Source organism: Buceros rhinoceros, unplaced genomic scaffold (assembly GCF_000710305.1).
Source record: "Buceros rhinoceros silvestris isolate BGI_N320 unplaced genomic scaffold, ASM71030v1 scaffold31654, whole genome shotgun sequence".
Lineage (NCBI taxonomy): Eukaryota > Metazoa > Chordata > Aves > Bucerotiformes > Bucerotidae > Buceros > Buceros rhinoceros.
Window position 1 is genome coordinate 1 of NW_010407095.1, and position 22,242 is coordinate 22,242.

Genomic DNA, 22,242 nt, shown 5'->3' on the forward strand with positions numbered 1-22,242 from the left:
GGGGGCGTTCCGCAGCGCCTTGAAGGTAGTGAATGAATTGGGACGTTAAACGGTTATTAGCGGGGCGCGGGGGCGGCCACCGGTACCGCGGGGAGGGCCGGCGGAAACAGCCGCCGGGCCTCGGGAGACTCGACGGTTTGTTCTCCCTCCCCGCTATTAGCGGGGCGCGGGGGCGGCCACCGGTACCGCGGGGAGGGCCGGCGGAAACAGCCGCCGGGCTTCGGGAGACTCGACGGTTTGTTCTCCCTCCCAGCAGAGCGGCCCGTCTCTCTTCCAGACCCTTGTCGGGATGGGAAGCAAAAGGATGGAAGAGCAGTGGTGGAAAGGGGAGCTGGCAGCAGACATCCATCAGACCCTGAGGACGAAGGTTGGGTCCCGCTTTGTTCCTTTCCCTCCTCCTCGCTCTTCCCTGCGCGATTTCCTCCCCTGCAGAAACGCCCGGGCACCGGCCCTCGGGGGAAGGACTGCTCAGCTGCCCCGGCGGAGCCTCGGCGCTGGGAACTCCCCCTCGGCACGTCTCAAAGGAGCAGGTTTGCACAGAGCTCTGCCCTGTCCTCTGTGTTTTGATCGAGACCTGTTCGAAACCAGCTTGCGAGAGCTACTATCTCAAACCACCTGCCTGCAACTTTTCAGTACCTTTAACTTAGCCCGGGTCTTGATGCCTCTCTTCATTAAATGCTAAGAGGGTGCTGATGCTGCCCCGCAAAAAGTCAGTGTGTTGTAGGATCTGCAGAAGTGGTGTTGCTTCTTTTCTAGTAGATCAGTGCTGATGTTCGAGTGGAAGGTAGGATCCTGCTCCCTGGCAGACTGGAGCTGAGAGATGTTCCAACAGGACTCATAATGGCTTTTCTAAAAGTTAGTATGCTATTCACACGTGGATTAGAAAACCTGTAACAAGTCCTCCAGTTAGCAGTACAGTGCGGTCGCTGTTTGATGGGCTTGCCTGAGAGCAGGTAGCACTGAGGCTGTTGGTTCGCTTTCTGCATCTCTCTAGGCCGACTCCCAGCTTTGGAGAGGCTCTAAAGGCAGTGGTCAGCCGGGAAGCTTCAGAGGGCCCTCGGCAAACACTGACCACCTGCACTTGGCACAGCTCTTGAGTTACTGAAGCTATGGCTGGCAAAGTGAATGCTTTGGACATTCTGTTCCCTTTGTCTTCCTTACAGGTATTTAGCATTAAATTGTGCCAGGTGAGTTAATTGTTATCAGGACTCTGCCAGGGGGTTTGTTTGTTCTCACCTCCTCCAGCCAAGGCAGGCCTTCCCGGCCTTACCGTGTGGGAGGAATAACTGAGAGAATCCAATTGACAGGGTGTTAAAAGTGGGAGGAAGCTTAAATTCCCACCCCCAGTGCATCTAGTGCCTTTTAATCAACTATTTAATTCCTCAGCCTGCTTTCTGGACATACCTGACAACTCAAGACTGCTAAAACACCTTTTTAGTGTATGGATAGTAATCTAGGTCAGCAGAGATGACAAGAATTGTTTGAATTGAAAGAACCTGTAAAGAGGGAGAAGGGCCTCTGGGCTGCTCTGCCCTTTCTGCTGCTCAGAAGGGCTACAACTTATTCTGCTGCCCATCCCTAAGGATGACGCTTCTTGCTGAAGGAAGTACTACGTGAGAATCCAGAGTGCAAGCACATCAAGCAAAAATAATCACAGCCCCTAAAACTGCCTTGGTTCACTCTGTGTTTTTATTTTTTCCCCCTGTAATATTCTGCAGAACCAAGTCTTAGAATATTGCCAAGGTTTGCCTTTTTGATGTTTGAAGTGCCAGAATTTACCACAGAATATCATGGAGCTCCTCAAAAGGATCCTTCAGCAAAGTTTGGGAAGTAGTTTTTAAGTACTAAAGTCAGATTTTTGCAAGTATAGACCAGTTCTAGGGATGCATATGGCTCTTACACAGAACAAAATAAGCTTCACTAGTGGCATCCCCACTACAGTGTTAGTACTGGAACACAGGAAATTCAGGCAATCGTTTCCTTAAGCCTCTCTGGTTTAAAATCCTTGTGTGCTGTAGGCTATCCCACTTTTCTGAAGAACATAAAGTCTGGGTTTAGGAAGAGGAATAAAATGTCCCTTTTAAATATTATAACTGGTCTCCTAAACCAACAGAAGGATCATTAGAAATGCTTTTTTCCAAAATAATTTAGACACACAAATATCAGAGATGCATGTCTACTGTGAAACAACCCTGGTTTTAAGCTAACAACTAGAAAAAATGTTCTGCCATCCCTCCTATCCCCCACTTGCATCCAGGAGGAGTTCTTAACCTCGTGGAAAGTTGGTGTCCTCTGTGACAGACGTTGTGTGCTCTATCTGATATGTTCTGCATAAGAGCAGATACTGAATGTGTGTGGTATATCTGGCTTCTAATTCAGAGAGGGCTGAAAAAGAGGCTGTGTGGCTTTGTGACTTCCCAAAGGCTCTAGCTCAATGCAGAGGAAATTAATAGTGCCTGAATTGTCTGGCTAGTCAAGTATCTGCGCTGTGATTACGGGGCTGGACTGTATTGTGTTAGTTATAGAGCAAGCTGCCCTAGGGGACCAAAATGCCTAAATTCACAGTGCTACACACATCCTTAGACTTTAAATGAAAGGTTAAAGCATTCCTCTGCACTAGGCCAGAACATTACACCTGTTGAGCCAGGAAGGAGGATAAAAATTGGAGCATAATGTGGGTGTTTGTACTAGAGGAGTCTAACATGAACCAAGCCAAAAAAAGGTGCTGTGTGTATGTGTGGTATTTTCTGGTCCTTCAGCTACTGCTACGATAGTCCTATGTTACTGACTGTGGAAAGGTGCCGGTTGTGCCAGGCAGCTGACTTCCTCCTCAAAAATCAGAGACCTCTCTGAATGGACTTGGGACTACTCCAGCATCTGTGCACAGCTCTGCTGCCTGCTTCAGTAGCCTGGATACTCCAGGTCTGTGGAAATCTCAGTAACAGTTAGGGGTTTTTGGTTTGTTGTTTAAAGTTGAGGAAATACTTTGCTTTAGAAGTCAATCTGAGTGTCCCAGAAATGCATGCTGTCAGTTTGCTATTCCTCCCTTGAGTTGGGCTATTTCCTCCCAGGATATGTTCATTTCCTGCAGTTAATGAGAATTACTAGATCTGCTCTCACGTCCCTTTTTATTTCTCTTGCATAGCTTCTCAGAGCAGGGGCAAATTTTACAGGACTTGTTGCTTGTGTATTTAAGAGGTTGATAATTGTAACTTGATCTTTTTAAAAGCAGTCCAAATTACTGTCTGCAGTTGCTTTCAGGGGGTGAGGAGATCTAGCTGATCCTCCTTCTGCTGAAAGCAAACAGTCCTTCGCAGTTAAGTGGTAAAAATGTCTGAGTGATTTCCTCTAGGTGAAAGCTCCTCCACACCTGTCTCCCACCTCCTCTTGGTTTGAAGATCCTAATGAGGAAATGCTGTTTACCACTGTGATGTGGTTCATTCTCTTTTCGTTACATTTCCCTCAGCTTCATCCACGGTGTCAGTTTGGACTGTGGTCTCTGAAGCAGGAGTGTAATCCATACAGGGTTTGTGTGCGGGGCCCTTTTCTTCACTGGTCTTTGAGTACTGTCACCATAAATGCATTTCTTGTGGTGTTAAAACATCCTGACAGAAGTACTGCAAGGTCCGTTATTAACTTTGTTTAGTAGGAACTTTGGTAAAAACACAACCTCTTCCTTCTCTCCCTGCACCCACCATCTATGCCTGTAGTTTTTTTTTTTCTGTAGTTGTGCCAAAGCATCTGGTTTCCTTGAGCTGTTGGTATAGTGCATGACCTTGATGTTATAGGTACTGTTCTATCTTTTAGCCTCTAAGTCCACTCTTGTCCTTGTTATTTTAAAAAGTGATCATCCCTTCAATGCTTAATCAATGAAATGGCAATTTTGCCATGTTTAGATCTGCCTGGCACAGCCTGAACTGCAGACTGGACACTTGCACAGAGGAAAGGCATTAGGATACTGTAAAGGTGCTGCTTCTGGGTTCTGTTTTTAAAACAAAATCTAGATGAGAACTCCAGGGGCCCTGGATACCTGTGGACATGCAAAAGGTTTTGTGCTCTTTTCCATTTCATTTAATAGAGAGGATAAACCAGTAACCTTTCATTCAGATACACCTTTCCAGTTTGAAGCAGCTGTAAAAGTAAAGGTAGAACAGGCATTGAAGTGTATTAATATAATTTTTTTTATCGGAGACTGGCAGCTCAGCAACAAAAGCATATTCTGATCACTTAACACACTCATAAAGCCTTAGCTTTTGAATATCAGCAACAATAGCAGTACTGCTTGCTAGCTGTAATTTTCTGGTGTTATAGATGGCAGCATGTGTGTGAAGCTGAAAGGAACAGGTGTCCTAATAAAGTACATGGTTATTCATTCTTTTTTCCTTAAAGTTGGATTTTCAGTTTTCACACTCCTTTCTCTGATCCGTCTTAGATTAGCTGCCAAACTCTGAATACGTTAAAGTGTGTAAGAAGGGCTTAATGAAACACTTGATTAAAATACCACAGTGGAACATGCCAAGCAATGGATTTTCAAGCACAATACTAGTTCAACTTTCCCGCAAACCTCGAGTGCCTGGACTGCTATGAGGAGGCCGAAGGGTGGTGTGGATTCAAGCACAAAAGCTGTTAGGTACAGCTGAAATGCTCACTTGGTCTGCCACAAGCGCTTTGTGTGACATTTCACCAGTATGCTTGAAACTTCATTTATGTCTCCACACTAAGCTCAGATCTCAAGGAATGGAGCCTGTGTGCGTTTGTAGATATTTTGAAAGAGAGAAGTGGGTGGTAGAAGAGATGCATGAAGAGCACAGAATGTAGTCTGAGATGGCCTTTAATCTAGGTAAAGGGGGAAAACTATTGAATCTGCTTTGAAAGAGTGAAAGCGTAAGCCGAAGTCATAGGTTGGAACTTGAGGTTCTGGTTTATGTGTCCACAGATCTGGCCCTCTGTGGGAGACGTTCTTGAACTTGCTGCTCCTTTTCAGTGTGCACAAACACAGAAGTGGTAACACAGAAGAAAATCTTAATTTATGGTGTTTCATTTACGCATCAGTGGAATGTGTCATAAATCAGTAAGGGTAGCTGCTGGCTGCACTGATCCAGGCAGTGTAATGAGTGTGTTTAAGCTGTTGTTCTGTCTATCTGATTGGTCACTGTTGAATGAGGGGGAAAATAAAATATTGCCCATGTACCCTTCCTTATTAGAAAACCTCTGAATTTAAAATTTTCACTGGAAATAATGAGAGGAACTGTCTGACATCCTCTTTGAAATGTGGTTCTGTCAGGTTTGTCTCTTACTCCTACATACTGAATCCAGACACTGTGCAAGACTGACACTTCTCCTAAAACCTGATAAAGACTGTCTAAAACAGCTGAAGGTTGCTAAAATAATGAGAAACATTGTACTTTCAGGACTGAGAGGGATGTAGGAGTGCTAGATCATGCAGTGATTCCTAGCCTGTCCCTTATTGCTGTATTTTCTATGGGGTATAAACATGGGTCGGTCTCTGTAGTAAGACAGCACAGCTTGGGCTTGCACTGATGAAGCAAGTGTGGCTGTTCCAGAGACTTTCACCAGGCGTTTCTGCTCTGTGAGGAAACATCTTGCTGGCCATACCCTAAGCGTGCTGCCCTGTCAGTTAATACCAGCCCTTCCCTTTGAGCTTTCAGGGTCAGCTTGAAGATCAGTAACAGCTCAATGTGTCAGCTGTACTCTACTCTCAGGCTGTTCGTAAACACTAACTCCTAACCTTTCTGACCCATCAATTAAACTGCAGTCAGCTGCCTAAGCACAGAACAGCAGCCGAGTTTCCTGTGAGTGATCTTGGTTCGGGAAGGCCCAGTGCTGCAGTCTGTACGGAGGCAGAGGATTGTGTCTGTGGGGGAGAGAGTGTCCTAACATCGGTAGCAGGCTACCTAGTCTACTGCAAAGAGTGCTCTGAAATTTCAAGCTCCTATAAAAAATATAGTCTAAATTTTTCTTTGTATATTCTTGCCCACATAAATAATGCATTACAGAGGAATTAGCTTTTAATGGTTTCTTGTGTGTGGTGCAATAATTATATCTAAGATCAGTTCGGCTCCTTTCTTACACAGCTGGAAAACTGTTTGGTTAGAACACAAAACAGGAAGGAGTTTGTCTCTTTCAAAGAACTGTTAATAGCCTGCTAGATAAGCTTTCCCTTTATTCCCACTACAGGCTTTTCTTTTTCCTGTTCTAATGCCAACAGCCTTGCAGTATCTGTTATTCTTACTATGGGAATTCTTAAGAATCTGCTGGAGGTCACGTACATGCTATTTTTCCAGAACAAGCGACATACAGAGACCTAAGTGATTGAGAACGTTACCATGTTTTTTACCAGTTTTCTTACTTAAATACTTAGTAGCCCTTGAGAATTCGTTGAAACTTAAGTAATACTCCACTGGGTATCTTTGCTCATCAGCTGTGTCTGTGTAGGGGGGAGTATTTTAACAGCTGTTTCTAGATGCTTTCTATTACTGTGTAGCTCTGGTTCAGGTGCTTCATTTTGCCCCAGGAATGAGAAGGTAATTTACCTGGCTCCCCACGGAGGATGCAGCTCCCTGTGTAGCAGGCAGTGAGATGGCTGGTGCTGAGAGGGATGAGGGCAATAAGAAACACCAGAGCTATTGCAGGGAGTCAGAAGATGCTGCATCTTTGACCTGTGGCACAGAACGGATCCTGACTGAAGTCCAAGCATCCTGACACGGTAGAAAACCAGACTCAGTTCAGATCTCCCTGAATTTCAGATTCGGAGGCATATTTGTTACAGAATTTCATTTTCCTTGTCAAAAAGCATGTGAGTTGTTCTAAAATACCTCGATGAATTCCACTTTTGTTCTGAGAACTGATCGTTATTAGTGTGACTTATTACCATTATGTCACATCACTTGCTAACTTTTCTGCTGTTAACTTTTTTCTCCTGACTGCTTGTCAGTTCATTCTGGCTTTATATCAGAGGGAGAACAGTTTTACTGAAAAGAAATTGGACAGAAAAAAATGTGTGTGTGGAATTTCTTGCTGTGTTGAACACCGAACTGTCTGATGTGGTACTCTGATGAAGATAAGTGCTGGGTAGGCTGGCCTGTATCAGCTGCTGCTTTAAGGGAGCTGAAGGAAGTGATCCTGTTAGGTTTTCTTCCTCTCTGCTTCAATCCTTGTTTGGATGGTTTAGTTCAAATGGCCAGGGAAAGCTCAACCTTCACGTAGTTGCTCAAAAGCTTTAGTTTAAGTCTTGTTGCCTAGCTTCTCCTTTAGGTACGGATTCTGAAGTGTGTTTGCTCAGCCCAGTTACAAAACCATTCAAACCAGACGGAATCTTGTCTCCTGAGCTCAGGTAATGAACGGTGCCAGCTGAAGCAGTGGGGTTACTGAGTTGTCTCTGCTGTCAATGAGTGGCTCATGTCTGGAGCCTGGCTGTCCTGATGTGATTGCTGAGGAAGATTTGTTGCCTTTAATACCACTTAAATGTTTATCTTGATTCCCTTCTTTTGTAAGTTCAGGTCTTGAAGCTGGTAGTAGGTGGCAGCTTAAAAGTTGTCTTCATCCTTAACACTCTCAGTCCAAGCATTATTCTTCAGGTTTTGAAATTAAGTTGTGATGCTTTTAAATGCTGTGCTCTGACTTTCTGGAGGCTTTCTGTGGAGAGACACAGATCAATATGTTGAGTGAAGCTTGTTAAGTAATTTCCAAGACACCAGTGAGCCTGTTAGGTGCTGCTGCTTTTAGCATTCCAATGTGGCAACTGCTGAGTAGCCCAAAGCAAAGCTGTTGAAGTAGTCACAGATGAACAGGTAGAAGATAAGCAGAAGCAGCATATGAAAGGGCAATTCCAGCAGACAGCAAGACTCGCAGTTTCTACTAACCCTTACTGGAGACAGAGGAAAAAAATTAAACAATGGAAACAATTAATTTTACTCTTGCTCCCCCAGAGTTCGGTGTTTTCCACACAGTTGTATTTGCTGATCCTGCACTGCTGCCCCCAAAGCAGCAAAAGCATTTTTTAATTCAAAGGACTGATGTTTTCCTCTTTGATGAACTTATGCTAAGGAACCCTGTGGGGGGTTGATGGAAAGGGGTGCATACCCACAGCCGAGCTGATAACTGTCAGCCTGCTATTCAGCTCTGCCATTGTTAAACTCTGTACTGCTCCCTTTCCTTTCAGAGAAAAGCTCCGCACTTAAGACTGATCTGTCAGTGTAAAAGCAGCTCTATTCAACTACTTATTAGCTGCTTCGTGCGATGTGGTGCAGGGCAAGACTCTTGCCTATACACAGATAATTACGCTGAATCAATTAATATCTAGGAACTTGATCTTGTAAGAAACCGCAGCACGTGGCTGTTCCTCCTCACATTAGTCCTGAAGCTGAACCTTGTCTGTGCTGCCAAGTCTTGTTATCCGAAAGCCCACGTGGGTTGTTTTGGTGAACAAAATGAGAATGCCTTTCACCTGTACCCTTTACTGGTAACCGATTTTCAAAAAATAAATAACAATGTATATATGAAAAGCAGATGTCTTACAGGTTACATGTCTTACCTTAAACTAGTAGCAGAGTAGTCCTTGTTATCTTAAATTCTGTGCTTTGGTGGGTCTTTGAATTTTCTAGCACAGTGGGCTGAGTAGAGGTGGTGGCTTCTGAGGTTCAGATGTACATCTCTGGATCTCTGCCTTTATTCTGAGCCTCTAATGCTCACCCACTGACCTGTAACATTTAGACATTTCAGATATTTTCAGTAGATGTATATTTGAAGTTACTGTTCTTGCATTTGTTTTTATGGTTTCAAAAGCAAATTTCACATTAAATATGTATGCTGACCTCAGAGTATATACTATAATTTTGCTGAGAGACTTAGCTGTCAAAACAGGAAGAACATTTCAAAAAATTAAACTTGAGGCTCGTACCAGTTACCTAGAAGAACAAAGTATTTCAGAGGTAGAATTGCTACCTGATCTTGAAATAGTTTTGTATAGACATACTAAAAAAAATGCAGTTATTTTAACTGATGGAAGCACTGAGCTTGAAACCACTGCTGCCAGAATTTTTGTTATGGGTATGCTATGATTTTGATTTCCTGCTCTGAACCCGTGTATGTCAGTTGGACTGATGGATTGAAATCTTTGTACATAAGGCAATTGAAAAATCAAATTTATGGGGGTTTTCTGGGTATAAAACAATGGGGGGGAACATGTTCCATTGTCTCCCTGCTTTGTAAGTCGTTACTGGTGGTGGTTTCTTTCTAATGCCCCAGTGAAGGCTGTCCCAGGTTTCAAAGGGCTGTTTGCCTGTCCACAGCGTGTGTCTGTTCAGTCCGGAATGTGTTTTTTCATGGACTTTCTTTAAACAGGCCCGGGAAGCAGTCATCCGTTACAGTGCTCGCCTGGCCGTCTTTGTCAGCTGCTTCTCGTGCTGGAGTCTCCCTGGTTTCCAGTTCTCGGTATCCCTCTGAGCCCGATTGTGTAGCTACTTCTTCCTGATAAGTTGAACCTCATAGTGGAATGTCTCCTTCCAGGGGATGAAAGAAGCGTGAGCAGCCACTGTGCTGGCTGGGCAAGGTGGGGGCTCCTTCTTACTACTTCTTCCTGATAAGTTGAACCTCATAGTGGAATGTCTCCTTCCAGGGGATGAAAGAAGCGGGACCAGCCACTGTGCTGGCTGTGCAAGGTGGTGCCTCTTACTTCTGTAAATGGGGTGGCCAGTGCAGGTATTTCCTCCTTTCACCTTTGGAGAAAAACAAAGAAGTCATGATCTATTTAGTGGAATTAGCTGCTATGTACTGCTTTGTATTGCACTATAAATCACATCTATCTTGCAGCACTGTACTACTTCTAATTTATTTTCAAATATATGTAATGCAAAAATGACATATGACCTCGACAAATTTTTGAAAGAGATACCTTGCTGAAACCGCGTTTTTCTAATCCATGCCTATCAACATGTACTCAGCCCATCTTAATTCAAGTCTGGCCACGGTAACTGCATTCGTGTCTGCCTGTGCCTAAAGTGCCGACTCCTAAGTGGAGTTAGCTTGAAGTGGGTATTCCCAAAGATCTTCACTCCTTCCCTTAACCTACTCTTTGCATGGTGGCTACAAACTTGCATGTAAAAACTCTCGTAGGTGAAGATCTAGCACAGGAAAACAAAACTTGTGTATTTCTGACTTTAATATTCATATATTACATATGGAATACAGTCTGTCAGTTCAATGATTAGCTTTTATACTGCTGAAATAGTTTACTACAGAAAATACTGGGATTTGCTATAATCAGAAAAGTCTAATCATTCTGTTTGTTTTGTTTCTTGTTTGTTTTTCTTTTGTTTCTTACTGCAGCCATGCACCATGTGATTTTTTTTTTTTTCATGTTAGATATTAGTTATTCTAAAGACTTCTGCATTTTTCTGACACAGGATGTAACTTGGACGACTGAGGAAGGGTCAATATCAGAGAAATGTTTCTTGCCTATCAAACCCTGTTAAAACCTTAACAGTCCAGTTTGGGTAAACAAAATGAAAAAGGAGTCCTTCAGGAACAATTTTCACGTCCAAGAAGTTTGGTGTTCTGTAGAAAACAACAGCAAGTTGCCTCTGGGTTAAACTGTAATTTACAGTGTCTGACAGTATGTTAAATGCTTGTGAGGAAAGCGTGTGGGTGACCCAAGTATTAGAAGTTAACTGACTGTCTAACCGTGCAGTAATCCAGCCCTGATTTGTGTCAGTCACACTGCTGTAGTTGATGAATATTTGCCATAGGAGGTGTTGGTTTGGGATTCCAGACAATGAGATGGTAATTCAGTACCTCTGTTTCCTTCCCCCTCCTTTTTCTTCCCCCCCATAGGAACTTAAGTTGCCTGTGTATAAGGCTCATTCACCACAGATTGGGATGCGCCGATACTTCATCGATCTCTTGACTGTCCTCAGCAACCATTGCAATCTGTGCCCTGCAGCCCGGCATCTTGCTATCTACTTACTTGACCTCGTGATGGATCGCTATGATATCGCTGTCAAGCAGCTGCACACCATTTCATTTGCCTGTCTTCTCCTAGCAAGTAAGTCGGCTGCTGTCTATAAAGTTTTTTTCTTCAGAACAGATGGCTGTTCTCCTTATATATCATGTGCTTTTCTCGCTGTGTTAACAGCTTCCACCTACTTAAGGTCAGGCCTAATGAAGTCCAAGTCAAGGCATAAAGCAGTCTGTTGTAGAACTCTGCTCAATGGCATAGCTTGCACTGCACGTCTATATGGTGGTGTTAACATGCAGAGGAAGTTTTGGCAGCTGAAGCTGGGTCAGTGGAAGGGGACAGTGAAGATCTGGGGTAATAGGGTAGGAAGGAAGTGGCAAGGCTGGGAGAGGTTAGTTCCAAGGAAGAGTTGGCAGTAAGGAATGGCATCTGTGTAACACATAGCCTTTCCTGGAGATCATCCTTGGGCAATGCGTGCCTCTGTTTTGACTGCTGGGCATAACTGGTTCTTTGATAATCAGAGGCTTCTTATACAGGAGCCAAAGGAAAATTTGCTTCTTGGCACTGGAGTGGCTGCATTGATGCTGCTGGAATGCACGCTGCTCATTCTGGGCTTCTATCAAATAGTGAGGCATTGCTGGGTAATGCTGAAGTTTCAGTATTAGCATCCATTTAGCAAATGATCTTGAATATTTGTCATTGGTGCCTGCTTGAAATCTCTGCAGCTGGTGCTGTGCAAGCCAGGGGAAGTGAGACTGATGCCTCAAGGAATTGCAGCCCACCCCTGCAGGCTTATGAAGGTTACAGAGAAATTGTCCTGCTATGTGGGAGCCCTATAGAGCAATGCACTACTGTGGACAACAAATTACTTATTCACACCCATTATTGTAACTGTGGGGGTTTTTGGGGGTGGAAAGGGCACAATAGAGAAGTTTTTAGACACACTTCTGAAATAGAAGCAACAAACTTCTAAGTGCAAGCTGAGGCTGCTTTTTAAGCTCAGAGAAATTGTATACTTGCATTTAGCTTTGACATTTGTTGCCTCTATCTCAGATCTAAAGGATCTCAAAAACTTGTCTCTCTCTTTCCTTTACCTACAAATGTTGCCATCCTCTATTTTTGACAGTGTACAACAGCAGTGCTCTCATGATGGAGGACACAGCATTTTGCTGGATGTTCTTTCATTAGCTGGAACTAATTTTACTCTTGTTGTGTTCTAGAAATGCATTTTGACTGGTTCATCAGTTTCCCCAGACAGGGAAACCGGATGATGACAGTGCTTCTCACTTTGGAAATGATTGTGAAAGAGGTGAGGGAGTGAGAAGACAATACTGGTCCAAATAAATTGTACTAGCAGCCAAGTAATGTGCAGCCTGGACTTGCGGCAGCTGAGAAGAATGTGGGTGAATGTCCCTCAAATCATCCAGCTGTTCCCTAGCTGAAGATGTGTGTTTCTTTGCAATGTATGCACAGCATGATAATTGGAGAAGGCCTCTGGAAATCCCTGCCAGGTAGTTTAGCTCCTCAGAACAGCTATAAAATCTTTGAAGTTTACTAATCATCAAAGGTTATTATGTCCCCTGAATGTGAATTTTGAAAAAGAATGGTTCACAGTAATCTAGAGGTGAACTGGAAGGTATTGGGAGAGGGAAGGAAAAGTTGCTGGAAAATTTGATGTCACAGCTACTTTAGGAATGTATTTAGAATAGTCTGTCCCTTCCACTTGCGTTAAGGGAAACTTTATGATCAGAACTGTAAACTAAACATGTTCTTTTAATACAGAAAGACTTGGTTCATGTGGGTGATTTGGCTAGGTACACAATTAGAAGACAGGACCTCCTTTTGAGGTCCAGCTGTGGTAATATAAGAGGCTGTAGGTTCCTGCTGCTTCAAGGTCATTAGTGAAGTCCAGTGGTTTAACCTTCTCAGACAGGTTGACTATTGTTAGGTCAGGGAGATGCTGGCTCTTGCTGAGAAGTAATGCTGGGCAGCTGGGACAGCTGGTCTTCAGGCAAACTAGTTGGATCTAGAGCAGGATAGTAACTAGTACATGTGCACACAAGCCAGGATTGCTGTCTCTGCACCAGGCTATGGGTGGATGCATGCTCACTTTGCAAACAGATAAACAACTGAAATTGTTACTACTTTCCGTTACCTCCAAAGCACCTCAGTGCTTTGAGGAAGCTCTGATTTTCCCCAGACAAAATCAGCTGGCTGATACTTTCAGCAATTGGATCCATCGAGTGGAACTAACATCCTGTCTGAAGGGAATTCAGGAACTTTCAGTTCACCTCACCTGGCAGCTCAGAAGGCAGTGCTTTGCAGAGGAGCACTGTTGAGCAGCAGCAGGTTATGTTCTAAACTGCATCTTCATTGGGCAATTTATTACCGAAAATGATTGTGATATTTTATGGTGCTTAGCCCTGAGCGCTAAGAAAAAGGGACTGCGTAAAGATACCCATCTGCTGAAGTGCTACTTGGCTCAGTTTGCCTGCTGAAAGCTGTGTAAACCAGCTGCCCCAAAGCATGCACTGACACAATCAGATGGTCCAGCTGCAGAAGCAGTAAACTCTGGGGAGAGAGCAAGCACCTGGGCAGTAAGCCTTAAACCACAGAACTGCTTCTTCTGTGAGTGTTGTCACTGCCCTTTATGGGGGCCTATACTGTTACAGTGTACCAGTATAGTTAAAGCAGTGCAGTTTTTGCTTGTTGCTGTAAAATCCTAGCTGGGTCTTGAAAGCTCCTCCTCTCCCTGCAGAGCTAACCTTCTTCAGCAGCAGGTGCTTCACTACCTGATAAAAGCAGTATCTCTTGCAGCAATTCAGTGGCACCAAATATTCCAGCCATTCTAGTTCTTACAGCCCCTCTTCCTCAAGAGGGTTCTGCTACTATGGAGTCATGATGACAGTTTTTAAATTTTATTATTGTTTTAAGCAAAGTCGGCTTACCGTTCAGCACATCCAGTGCTGCATTGCTCCACAGAGTACTTGGATACTTTTTGTGGTTTTCCAGGCTTTATTTGGTCCAGCTCCTGAATCGGCCAGTGGATTCTTAGCAGCTGAATTAACTCTGGAATAAAATAAAATCAGTTAGAGCAAGAAAAGCTGTCTGTGCTAAATGGGCTGTTCAGGGCATGAGTAATCCTTTATCACCTAATTCCCCACTGACTATCTGGAGCTGCTGTCAGACATCAGGAAGTTTTTCTATTGGACTGTGCTTTTGTGATCCATTCTCCATTACTGCTCCACTTTCAGGAGCAGGTAACCGTTCCAACAATGACAGCTGAGCTACTTATTTTCAATAAAAAATAACAGTGGGTATCAGTCCAGGATACAGATTAGTGCAAAACTCAGTCTGTAGTCTTTAATCTTTTTTTATTTCCCTGTTGCTAAAACATTACAGAATATTTTCTTCAGTAATTAAACTTTACTGTAGTAGAGCATTAAAAATTCAGGTGCCTTGAGCTATGTGGTTTGCACATGTGCTAGGTATTGTACAGACAGATGAAAGACACCGCAGAACAAGGAATTATTTCTATAAAATAGCCTCTCTTTCTTGCTGCACTTTGAGAGAAGCTGTGTTTGTATCTGGGGATGGGAGAGAGTATCAGAAGTTTGCTGTACCAACTTCTGGAACAGTGTAGGAATTAAGAAAAGTCCTTCATATATGTAAGCATCCATAGGTCTTCTCTTTATGCTGGGCTAGATGGGCTTGACTGGTTTATCCTTCTTTTGGATTGATATTAATTGTTTATGGGACAAAAAGTACTTACACTTTAATGACTCTTTCAATGGGCAGTCCTTTTTGCTCCTTGGCCTTCTCAAGGACTCTGAAAACGTAATAAAACAAATTGTCTGCATGTCCTGCTTTTGTTTCGCTACCCATGCAAAACCCCAGGAAGATCATCTACCCAACCACCAGTAATCAGTCTGAACTGCAGGCTGCTTAGCAAGGGGTACATGGTGACTCTCGCCTCCTGCAGTGGCTGGATCAGTTCTTTGGGGTACATTTGATACTGACGTTTCCCCAAGGCCTTTAGTTTTTTCTAGCAAAAAGCTGGCACAGACAGATGGGCTGTTTTGATAATGTGCTAAATGTACTAATGAAAAGTACTCTTTATAACTTGAACCTGTTCTCTCTGACAACAGGACTTACTCTGGCTTTCATTCATCAAAACTAGAAGTGAACATGTAATGCAAAAAGCCCTCACTTTTTTTTTCTAGGGGACCATCTGATTGTAGAATGCAGAGTGGGACAGGACGTGATCTAAAGTAACTTGGAAAGTCTTTGCACCATTAATTTCAGTAATACAACACTCTCAGAAATGTCCCATGGTGCCCCCATCTATTTAGCTTTTATAATAAAGCTGGTCACAAATGTAAACTTACGTTACCTGTTCATCTTTTCATTCATCCTGTTGACCTCAGTAGGCTTCCTTTAAAAATCTGCAGCATCCATACACTGCTTAAGCCTTTCAAGCAAGGCTTAATCTATGATTCTGCTACCTCAAAACAAAACTATTTTTTAGGGTAATAGTGACAACTAAACAGTTTTATCAGTAACCAAAGCTCAGAACACAAAACCAAAATTTCAATTTGAGGTGTCTACACTGTAATTTCTAAATGTGCATACATGATTCTCATTAGCTTCAAACTACAGACTCCAGGTGATATGTAGTTGAAACAGATTTGTTTTTCTTCCCAAAGTGTGGTGTTGGTTAAACTAGTCAGTGTTATTTGTTTGGTCAATACTAGACTTGTAAATGTCTGTGCCTTTAATATTCTTGCAGCAATTGTGTTGGAGGTCTTGGTTCTCTCAGCATAAGTATGCTCTGTGTGGAATCTCAGTTTCTGGTGTAGCTGAAGGAACAAAAATAGGGATGGTATATTCCAATACCTTTAATTAGGGGAACTGGAAAAGTACATGCTGCATTTTAAAAGCATCTTAACATGTTCTTCCCAGCTTGTATGTTGCTTTGGAAAGTATCTCATTAAAATTTTACAGTTTACTTGAAGCAAAACTGAGTTGATTTCTCTGCCCCCATTCCCAAATCAGATTTGGAACCTTTCTTCAACTTAGCTAGCTACATTTACACGCAATGTTTCCAGTCTGCTGCAGTGGTCATTGTTACCTAGCATTTAAAGCTAGGAACTAGTGTGTTGAGAAGCAAAAGGGAGGAAATAATAAATAACCAGTAATCTAAATCACTGAATTTAGCTGTTGTCAATTATTTTTAACTTCAAAAGAAAAATAATCTTGATCAAGTCAAATAGCTTTGCCCCATGTTGGTCTGATGACTACCAGCACAGTAGTGCTGGGAAGGTTGCTCTCCAGACCATAGTCGGACCTTCTGAAGTTTCCAAGGTTGAGTGGGAAGAAAGAAGGAACTAGAACTCGGAGGCCAGAATGACAGATGTCATCCTTAGTTTCCTGGACATTCAGTGGTTTCTCCTACTTCTGCCAGCATACTCCTCAAACTCCTGTAGCAGGCTGTGACATCACCTTTGGGGGGGAAAAAACCACAGGGTTAACTTTTCTCTCAAATTTCAGAGAGAGAGTTCTAGATTCGGATAAGGAGATTCATGAGCATATATACAGACTCCTGCATTTTAAGGGCTTTTTCACTGATGGTGCTCTCACAATCCTTTCCTGTTCTACTTCATATGATGGGTGAATTTTGTTATTGTTACGCTTTTTTTATGGTGGGGTGTCTGCTATATTACACTTTTAATGCACTTCATATCCGTGATACCTGAATAGGCTCAAAGATGGAAAATAAATTTTTTAAATATGTTAAAAAGACACCTAAGCTGCTAATAGTACAGAAAATCATCAGGTTTTTAATATACTGGAGACACTTTGGAAGGAATTGCTATCCTAAATTGATAGCAAGATCTTACTTCCTTTTAAAATAATTTTCTAGTGCACTACTGATTTTAATTGTGTTTAGATTTGACAAGAATACTCTGAAGCCATATGACACACTAATCTTTTCAATTGATCTGTGTCGGTAAAGGAGGATTCTTAGAGGCAATGGAAGGACAATTGAAGCAAGCGTTAATAGTGGAATACATGCCCTCAAGAACAAAGAGGAAAAATAACTACAGAGCACTTTAAATTAGTGAAGGATTCAGATTTTGCATCAGGGAAGTTCTTTAAGCTGTACTGGAAACTTGTTATTGGTGATTGTCATTTTTGGCTTGGTAAACCAACACTGTAAGAAGACTTAATTGCTTTCTTAAGTTTGCAGCAAAGCAATACTATTGCTTTATTACTGATGGATCTAACCCTGGGAATTAAATCTGATATTGGATGCTTTTTATGAAAGAAATGTGAAGAGAATAAGATCCTGCTTTTCTGTTTTGTAGCTACTGGTGAAAATTCTAGAGACCACTGCTGTATTAGTAGGCTGGTAAATACAATTTAGAAACAGGTGCCACTTTGCTCAGCTATCTGGACTCTGAAAATGTATGCTCTGTCCTAACCTTGCAGGAATGACTGGTGTTAATCACTTGGTTACAGTGTATTTCTCGCAGTCTGTTGGTGACCTTAGCTAATGAGGCCCTTCAAGACAGGAGGGAACAAAAAGAAATTCTGAAGCAGCAAGGGCAGAGGTGGTGTTGCGCAAAGATTTTTAATGTTTTCCTTTTTGTAGTATGTGCATTTGCTTCCAAATCCAAAGGAGCTTTTTCCCCTCAATATTAGATCTTCCTTTGCCATATTTTTCCTCATACTGCTTGCTTTCTTCACACTTGACTGAATGCCCTTTCAGGAAACCACTTCCGGTTATTGTCAGAAAAACTGTCTGTAATCCTAGAGAGTTTATAGTCTTGGTATTGACATCAGTACTATAGAAACAACTTAAAACCAAACAAACCAGAAAAAGGATATAGGAATATGTTGACCAGTCTTGCTTCTTTCCTACTTGTATCACTGTACTTTCCCGTCCTTTAAAAAGCACCTTTTCTCATTGGACTTTGTTTTGGGGATTGTTCTTTGGCTTTTGGATGCTCATTCACAATGATAACTCTTACCTGAAAACCATCTCTTCTGGCAGGTAAATTTGAAGAAAAAGAAGATAAAGTTCCCAAGCTGGAGCACTTAAATAACCTGGCATACATGTGCAATGTGAGTGTGGTATTGAACAAGGAAGATCTGCTTAGAATGGAAGTGCTGCTTTTGGAAAACTTCAACTGGAACCTCTGTCTACCAACAGCAGCACACTACATTGACTACTACCTCTATGTGTCCATTGGTGAGAATGACCTTCACAATGGCTGGCCCATCACCTCACTGACCAAAATCAAACATTTTCTGGAGAAATATGTGTATTATTTTCTTGATTGCTCAGTGCAAGGTAAGAGGCTTAGTTTTATGCTAGAATTATCTTCCAGTTGGCAAAAGGCAAAATTCTGAAAGAGGTGTAAGGGCTTTAAAAGCTGTTGTAACATAGATTGCACACAATTATCTGTGCAGAATGGTTTCTCTTTGCAGTTATTTCAGATGGCAAATGGTACAGTGTCCTTTCCTTGCACATAAACCTCTTGTCAGTTTTCAAGAAATCTCTAGATGAGAAATTTTTTTCTTCAGCTTAGAACACTAATTGGTGAGACTGTCAAACAGGTCTTAATTTTTGATCTGCCATAGAGCATGAACTACTGTCAGTTGCAGACGTATATGCAATTCAATGTATGAATCTTTTTCAATAATATTTTTTAGAGTTTCTTGTGCTGTAAGCTATGACATATTTAGAATGATGGGGCTTTTAATGAATTGGTTTGCAGCACTGCTTCCAACATCTGCCCACGTGAGAGGCAGTGAACGGCAGCATCCTCATAAGCTGGGTTCAACACTAATGTCAGTGTGTAATTGTCAGTACCTGATTTTAGTTCAGCTGAGAGCAGTCCACAGATTTCAGCACAGTCTATTTCGTGGCTTTTTCTGAAATAGAAGAAACCACAGTCACACCTTGACAGTAGTTACAAATCATGCGTAGATCTTCAGGAAAGCTTCATCTAGTTTTGAGAGACTTTTTCTGGTCATGAGTTAATACTTTGAGATGTGTGGAACAAAGTTCTGGATTTAATTTTGTCCTGTTTTGCCATGTATACCCTTAATAGGCTTACTGCAGTGAGCAGTGAAATTCTTGCCTTTTGTTTTGTCTTTTGTAGACCATGCTTTCCTCCATTTTCGTCCATCTCTGATTGCTGCAGCTTGTGTGTGTGCCTCACGTATCTGTATGCAGATTTCTCCTGCCTGGACAACACAGCTCCAGTTGCTAACATGTTATTCCTGGGAACATCTTGCCCAGTGCATTGAGATGATGCTCATGTAAGATCAGAAAGTAACCGGTTTGTTAGGAAGATGTTCATACTTTTTTAGTAATTGTTCGGCTAGAATTAAGACAATACAATATTACATTGTTAATCTCCATCTTCAGCTTGGGGAGAGGAATAAAAGGGAAAAAAATCAGGTCGCTTTACTGCATTTTAAGAGTATTTGCAATGCAGAATGGAGTGCGCAATTTAGTGTTCATTACACTTTCTTGTACTGGTTGTCTGTGTGATTGGATAGAAGCCTTTACAAATGGTTGACAAAAGCTTTTTTCTCCTTTGTTTTCTCATTGTGCTTGCAATATACTGGCCACAAAGACACAGCAGTGTATCTCTAACATCGAGAATACAGTAAGGAGACATTTCAGAACTATTCTTTGTTTTTCCTCCAGTAAATGACATGACTGCGATGCACCAATACTGGTTCAGTTTGTGAGCACATACAGTCATAAAAGAAAGTAAAAAAAGTTTAATAGAATGATTTAGGCTGGGAGTGATGGTGAATCTTCTGAATTCCTACTTAAAGCTGGGTTAACTGAAGTTAAATCAGACTGCTTGGGGTGTTGTCAAGTTTTGACTATCTCCAAGGATGGAGACTCCGTAATCTCTCTGGGCAACTTGTTCCAGTGCTTCATCATTCTTATGATAATGAAAACTGAAAATGTTTCTTCTAATATCTAACAGGAATTTGCCTTTCCCCCTTATAGCTGTACACTTTAATACTTTGCAAATACTTAAAGACATTTTTAAATAGTCTGTGTGTGTTGTGGACTTAAGGTTCCAAGATAACCAGTCCATCAGTAAAAATATACCTGTGATGCAAGATTGACACACGTGTTGTTCGTGTGTCAAGACTGCAGAAGAATAATTAGAAACTAATTATGAAAGAACTGAGGAGTACCATATACAGCTAAGGCCAAAAAGCTGATGGTATAGCCTGATCAGTGAGATGTATGCAAGCTCTGAACTTCTTTGATAAATCTTATTTCTAATTTGTTTCAGGTATTACAAGAATGACATCAAAGAAGCCAGTAACATAAAAAAGCAAGTAACAATTCAATGTCAAGAACAGCAAGCAAGGGGAAATCTGAGCCATCAAGTCACTACTCAAGTTCTCTTCCAGCAATCTAGCTACCACCCTTTAGCCCAGCATTCAGCCACACCTTCCCAGTTCCAGACACCAGTGCAAGATTTGTGCTCTGCTTATCGTGACTCCTTACAGGCCCAGAGGCCCAGTGCTCTGCTTGCTGGGAGCGCCGACAGCTCACTGCACTCCTACTCGGCTCTTCAGGCCAGCCTCTGGCAGTCTGACCAGACTCTGCCCATCCGAATGCCCGTTGCTGTGCAGGTGGAATTAGGAACGGAGCCCAGACACTGCATTTCCACAGCTTATGGCAGTAGTTACTTCAGTAGTCATCACTCATATGCAGCTGGGTGTTTTGAGGGATAAATATTTATGGGAGAAAAAGGGGTATGAATAGAAGCTGAAGCTGTGATACAAGACGTGTATCTGAATGAAAACCACAAAGGAACAGAATCCTTATGGCTTCCTCATTTAGAGGACATTGATCTGGATCCTCTGATCACTGGAACCTGGGTGCCTTTCTGCCAAGGGTTGTATCTTTGGCTTTTAGAGAGAGAGAAACAGAAATACTTTAATATACCTCATGCTCTCACTTTGAGAGGCATCTGCATAGAAACCCTGTGGAGATTACCTCCTAGCCTTCATCAGAGTTGACTGAAAGCTTGCGCTGAAGAGTTATTTCAGGCTGCAATGCTTGTTGAACTGCCGGCCGAGTAGCAATGTACCTAGGGGATGTTCTCCTTCTCTCCAGTGGCACGTTGCTTGAGCAGTAGCAGCTTGTACTACTGAAAGCTTCTACTAAAGGATACAGAAATTGGCATCGGTTAAATGTGAACTTCATTTATGCAGAAATCTAGGCGTAGAATGCTTTTCATCGTCTTTGAGCAGGAGTGATAGTTCAGGAGTAAGACTTTAGAATAAAAGGGAAAAAAGAGAAATGAGCCAGAAGACTGTTAAATAATTTCTTACTTAAAATTCTCTTGGAATCCAAATGTGGTGCTGCTGAATGGAACATCACTCTGCCTTTAAGTATTTTAGAAACAAAAACAAAACCTTGAATCAAATCTTAGATCTTTAACATGCTGCTGCTTTTGAGACTGGAGATATTGTTAGTAAAATTGTTCATGAGCTTTATCAGGGATTTAAAGTTACTTGAAGAAACCCTCTTGGAAAAACTCTTTGAAAGATTCACTGCCTTCAGTTATTTCATCTTTTGGGCTTAATGACTTGTGGCAGTAGTTCAGGACAGTGGAACTGATGTTAATGAGGACAAAGACAGGGAACTGGTTAACTTTACTGTGGAACTAGAGTTTGGTTGCAGTACTAGACAATGCTGACTTTGTTTTTTAAATGCCATCAGCATTCTCTTGGAAAATGTAGCTGGTAAATTGATGATCCTGTTGCTTCTTTGCAATGAGACACACCTACTGTCATATATCCAAAGGTTTCCTTCTCAACTGTGAAACCAGGGACGATTATTCAAAAAACTGTACAAGTGCTGTTTTTTGTTAATGTAGATATTTACATGAAATGGACTTCTGCAGATGTGAAACTTTAGTTCTAATATATGCAACCACAACTGTAAATTTGTCTGAAGGCAGTACTCTTGGTTTGTCTTTTCTCTGAAGGGTCTCAGGACAGCAAAACAATGTGCAATATGCTTTTACTGACTCGGGGCAATTTTTTCAAGTCATGTGTCATAGTGCTGTTTTAAATTATATTTTTTTGAGAATTGCTTTAAAGGTGTGTTAGGATGGAGGGGGGGAAAACTAGCCTGCATGCTAATGTGTGTTTGTGTAACTGTCTTGTGAGAATGCAAATTCTAGTATGAAGTTAATTTCTTCCATTCA

General features: G+C 42.0%; 1 protein-coding gene across 1 annotated transcript; it reads left to right on the forward strand.

The window, feature by feature from the left end:
- Window positions 1–160: 160 nt before the first annotated feature.
- On the forward strand, window positions 161–20,758 carry LOC104491885 (cyclin-J-like protein; the record flags this gene model as incomplete). The annotated part of the gene is made up of 8 exons (XM_010134366.1): window positions 161–367; window positions 433–530; window positions 1,164–1,187; window positions 9,364–9,453; window positions 10,852–11,062; window positions 18,033–18,332; window positions 19,147–19,306; window positions 20,311–20,758. Coding segments are annotated over 8 exons (1,538 nt in total), but the record flags the coding sequence as incomplete, so codon positions are not given.
- Between the last annotated feature and the right edge of the window lie 1,484 nt (window positions 20,759–22,242).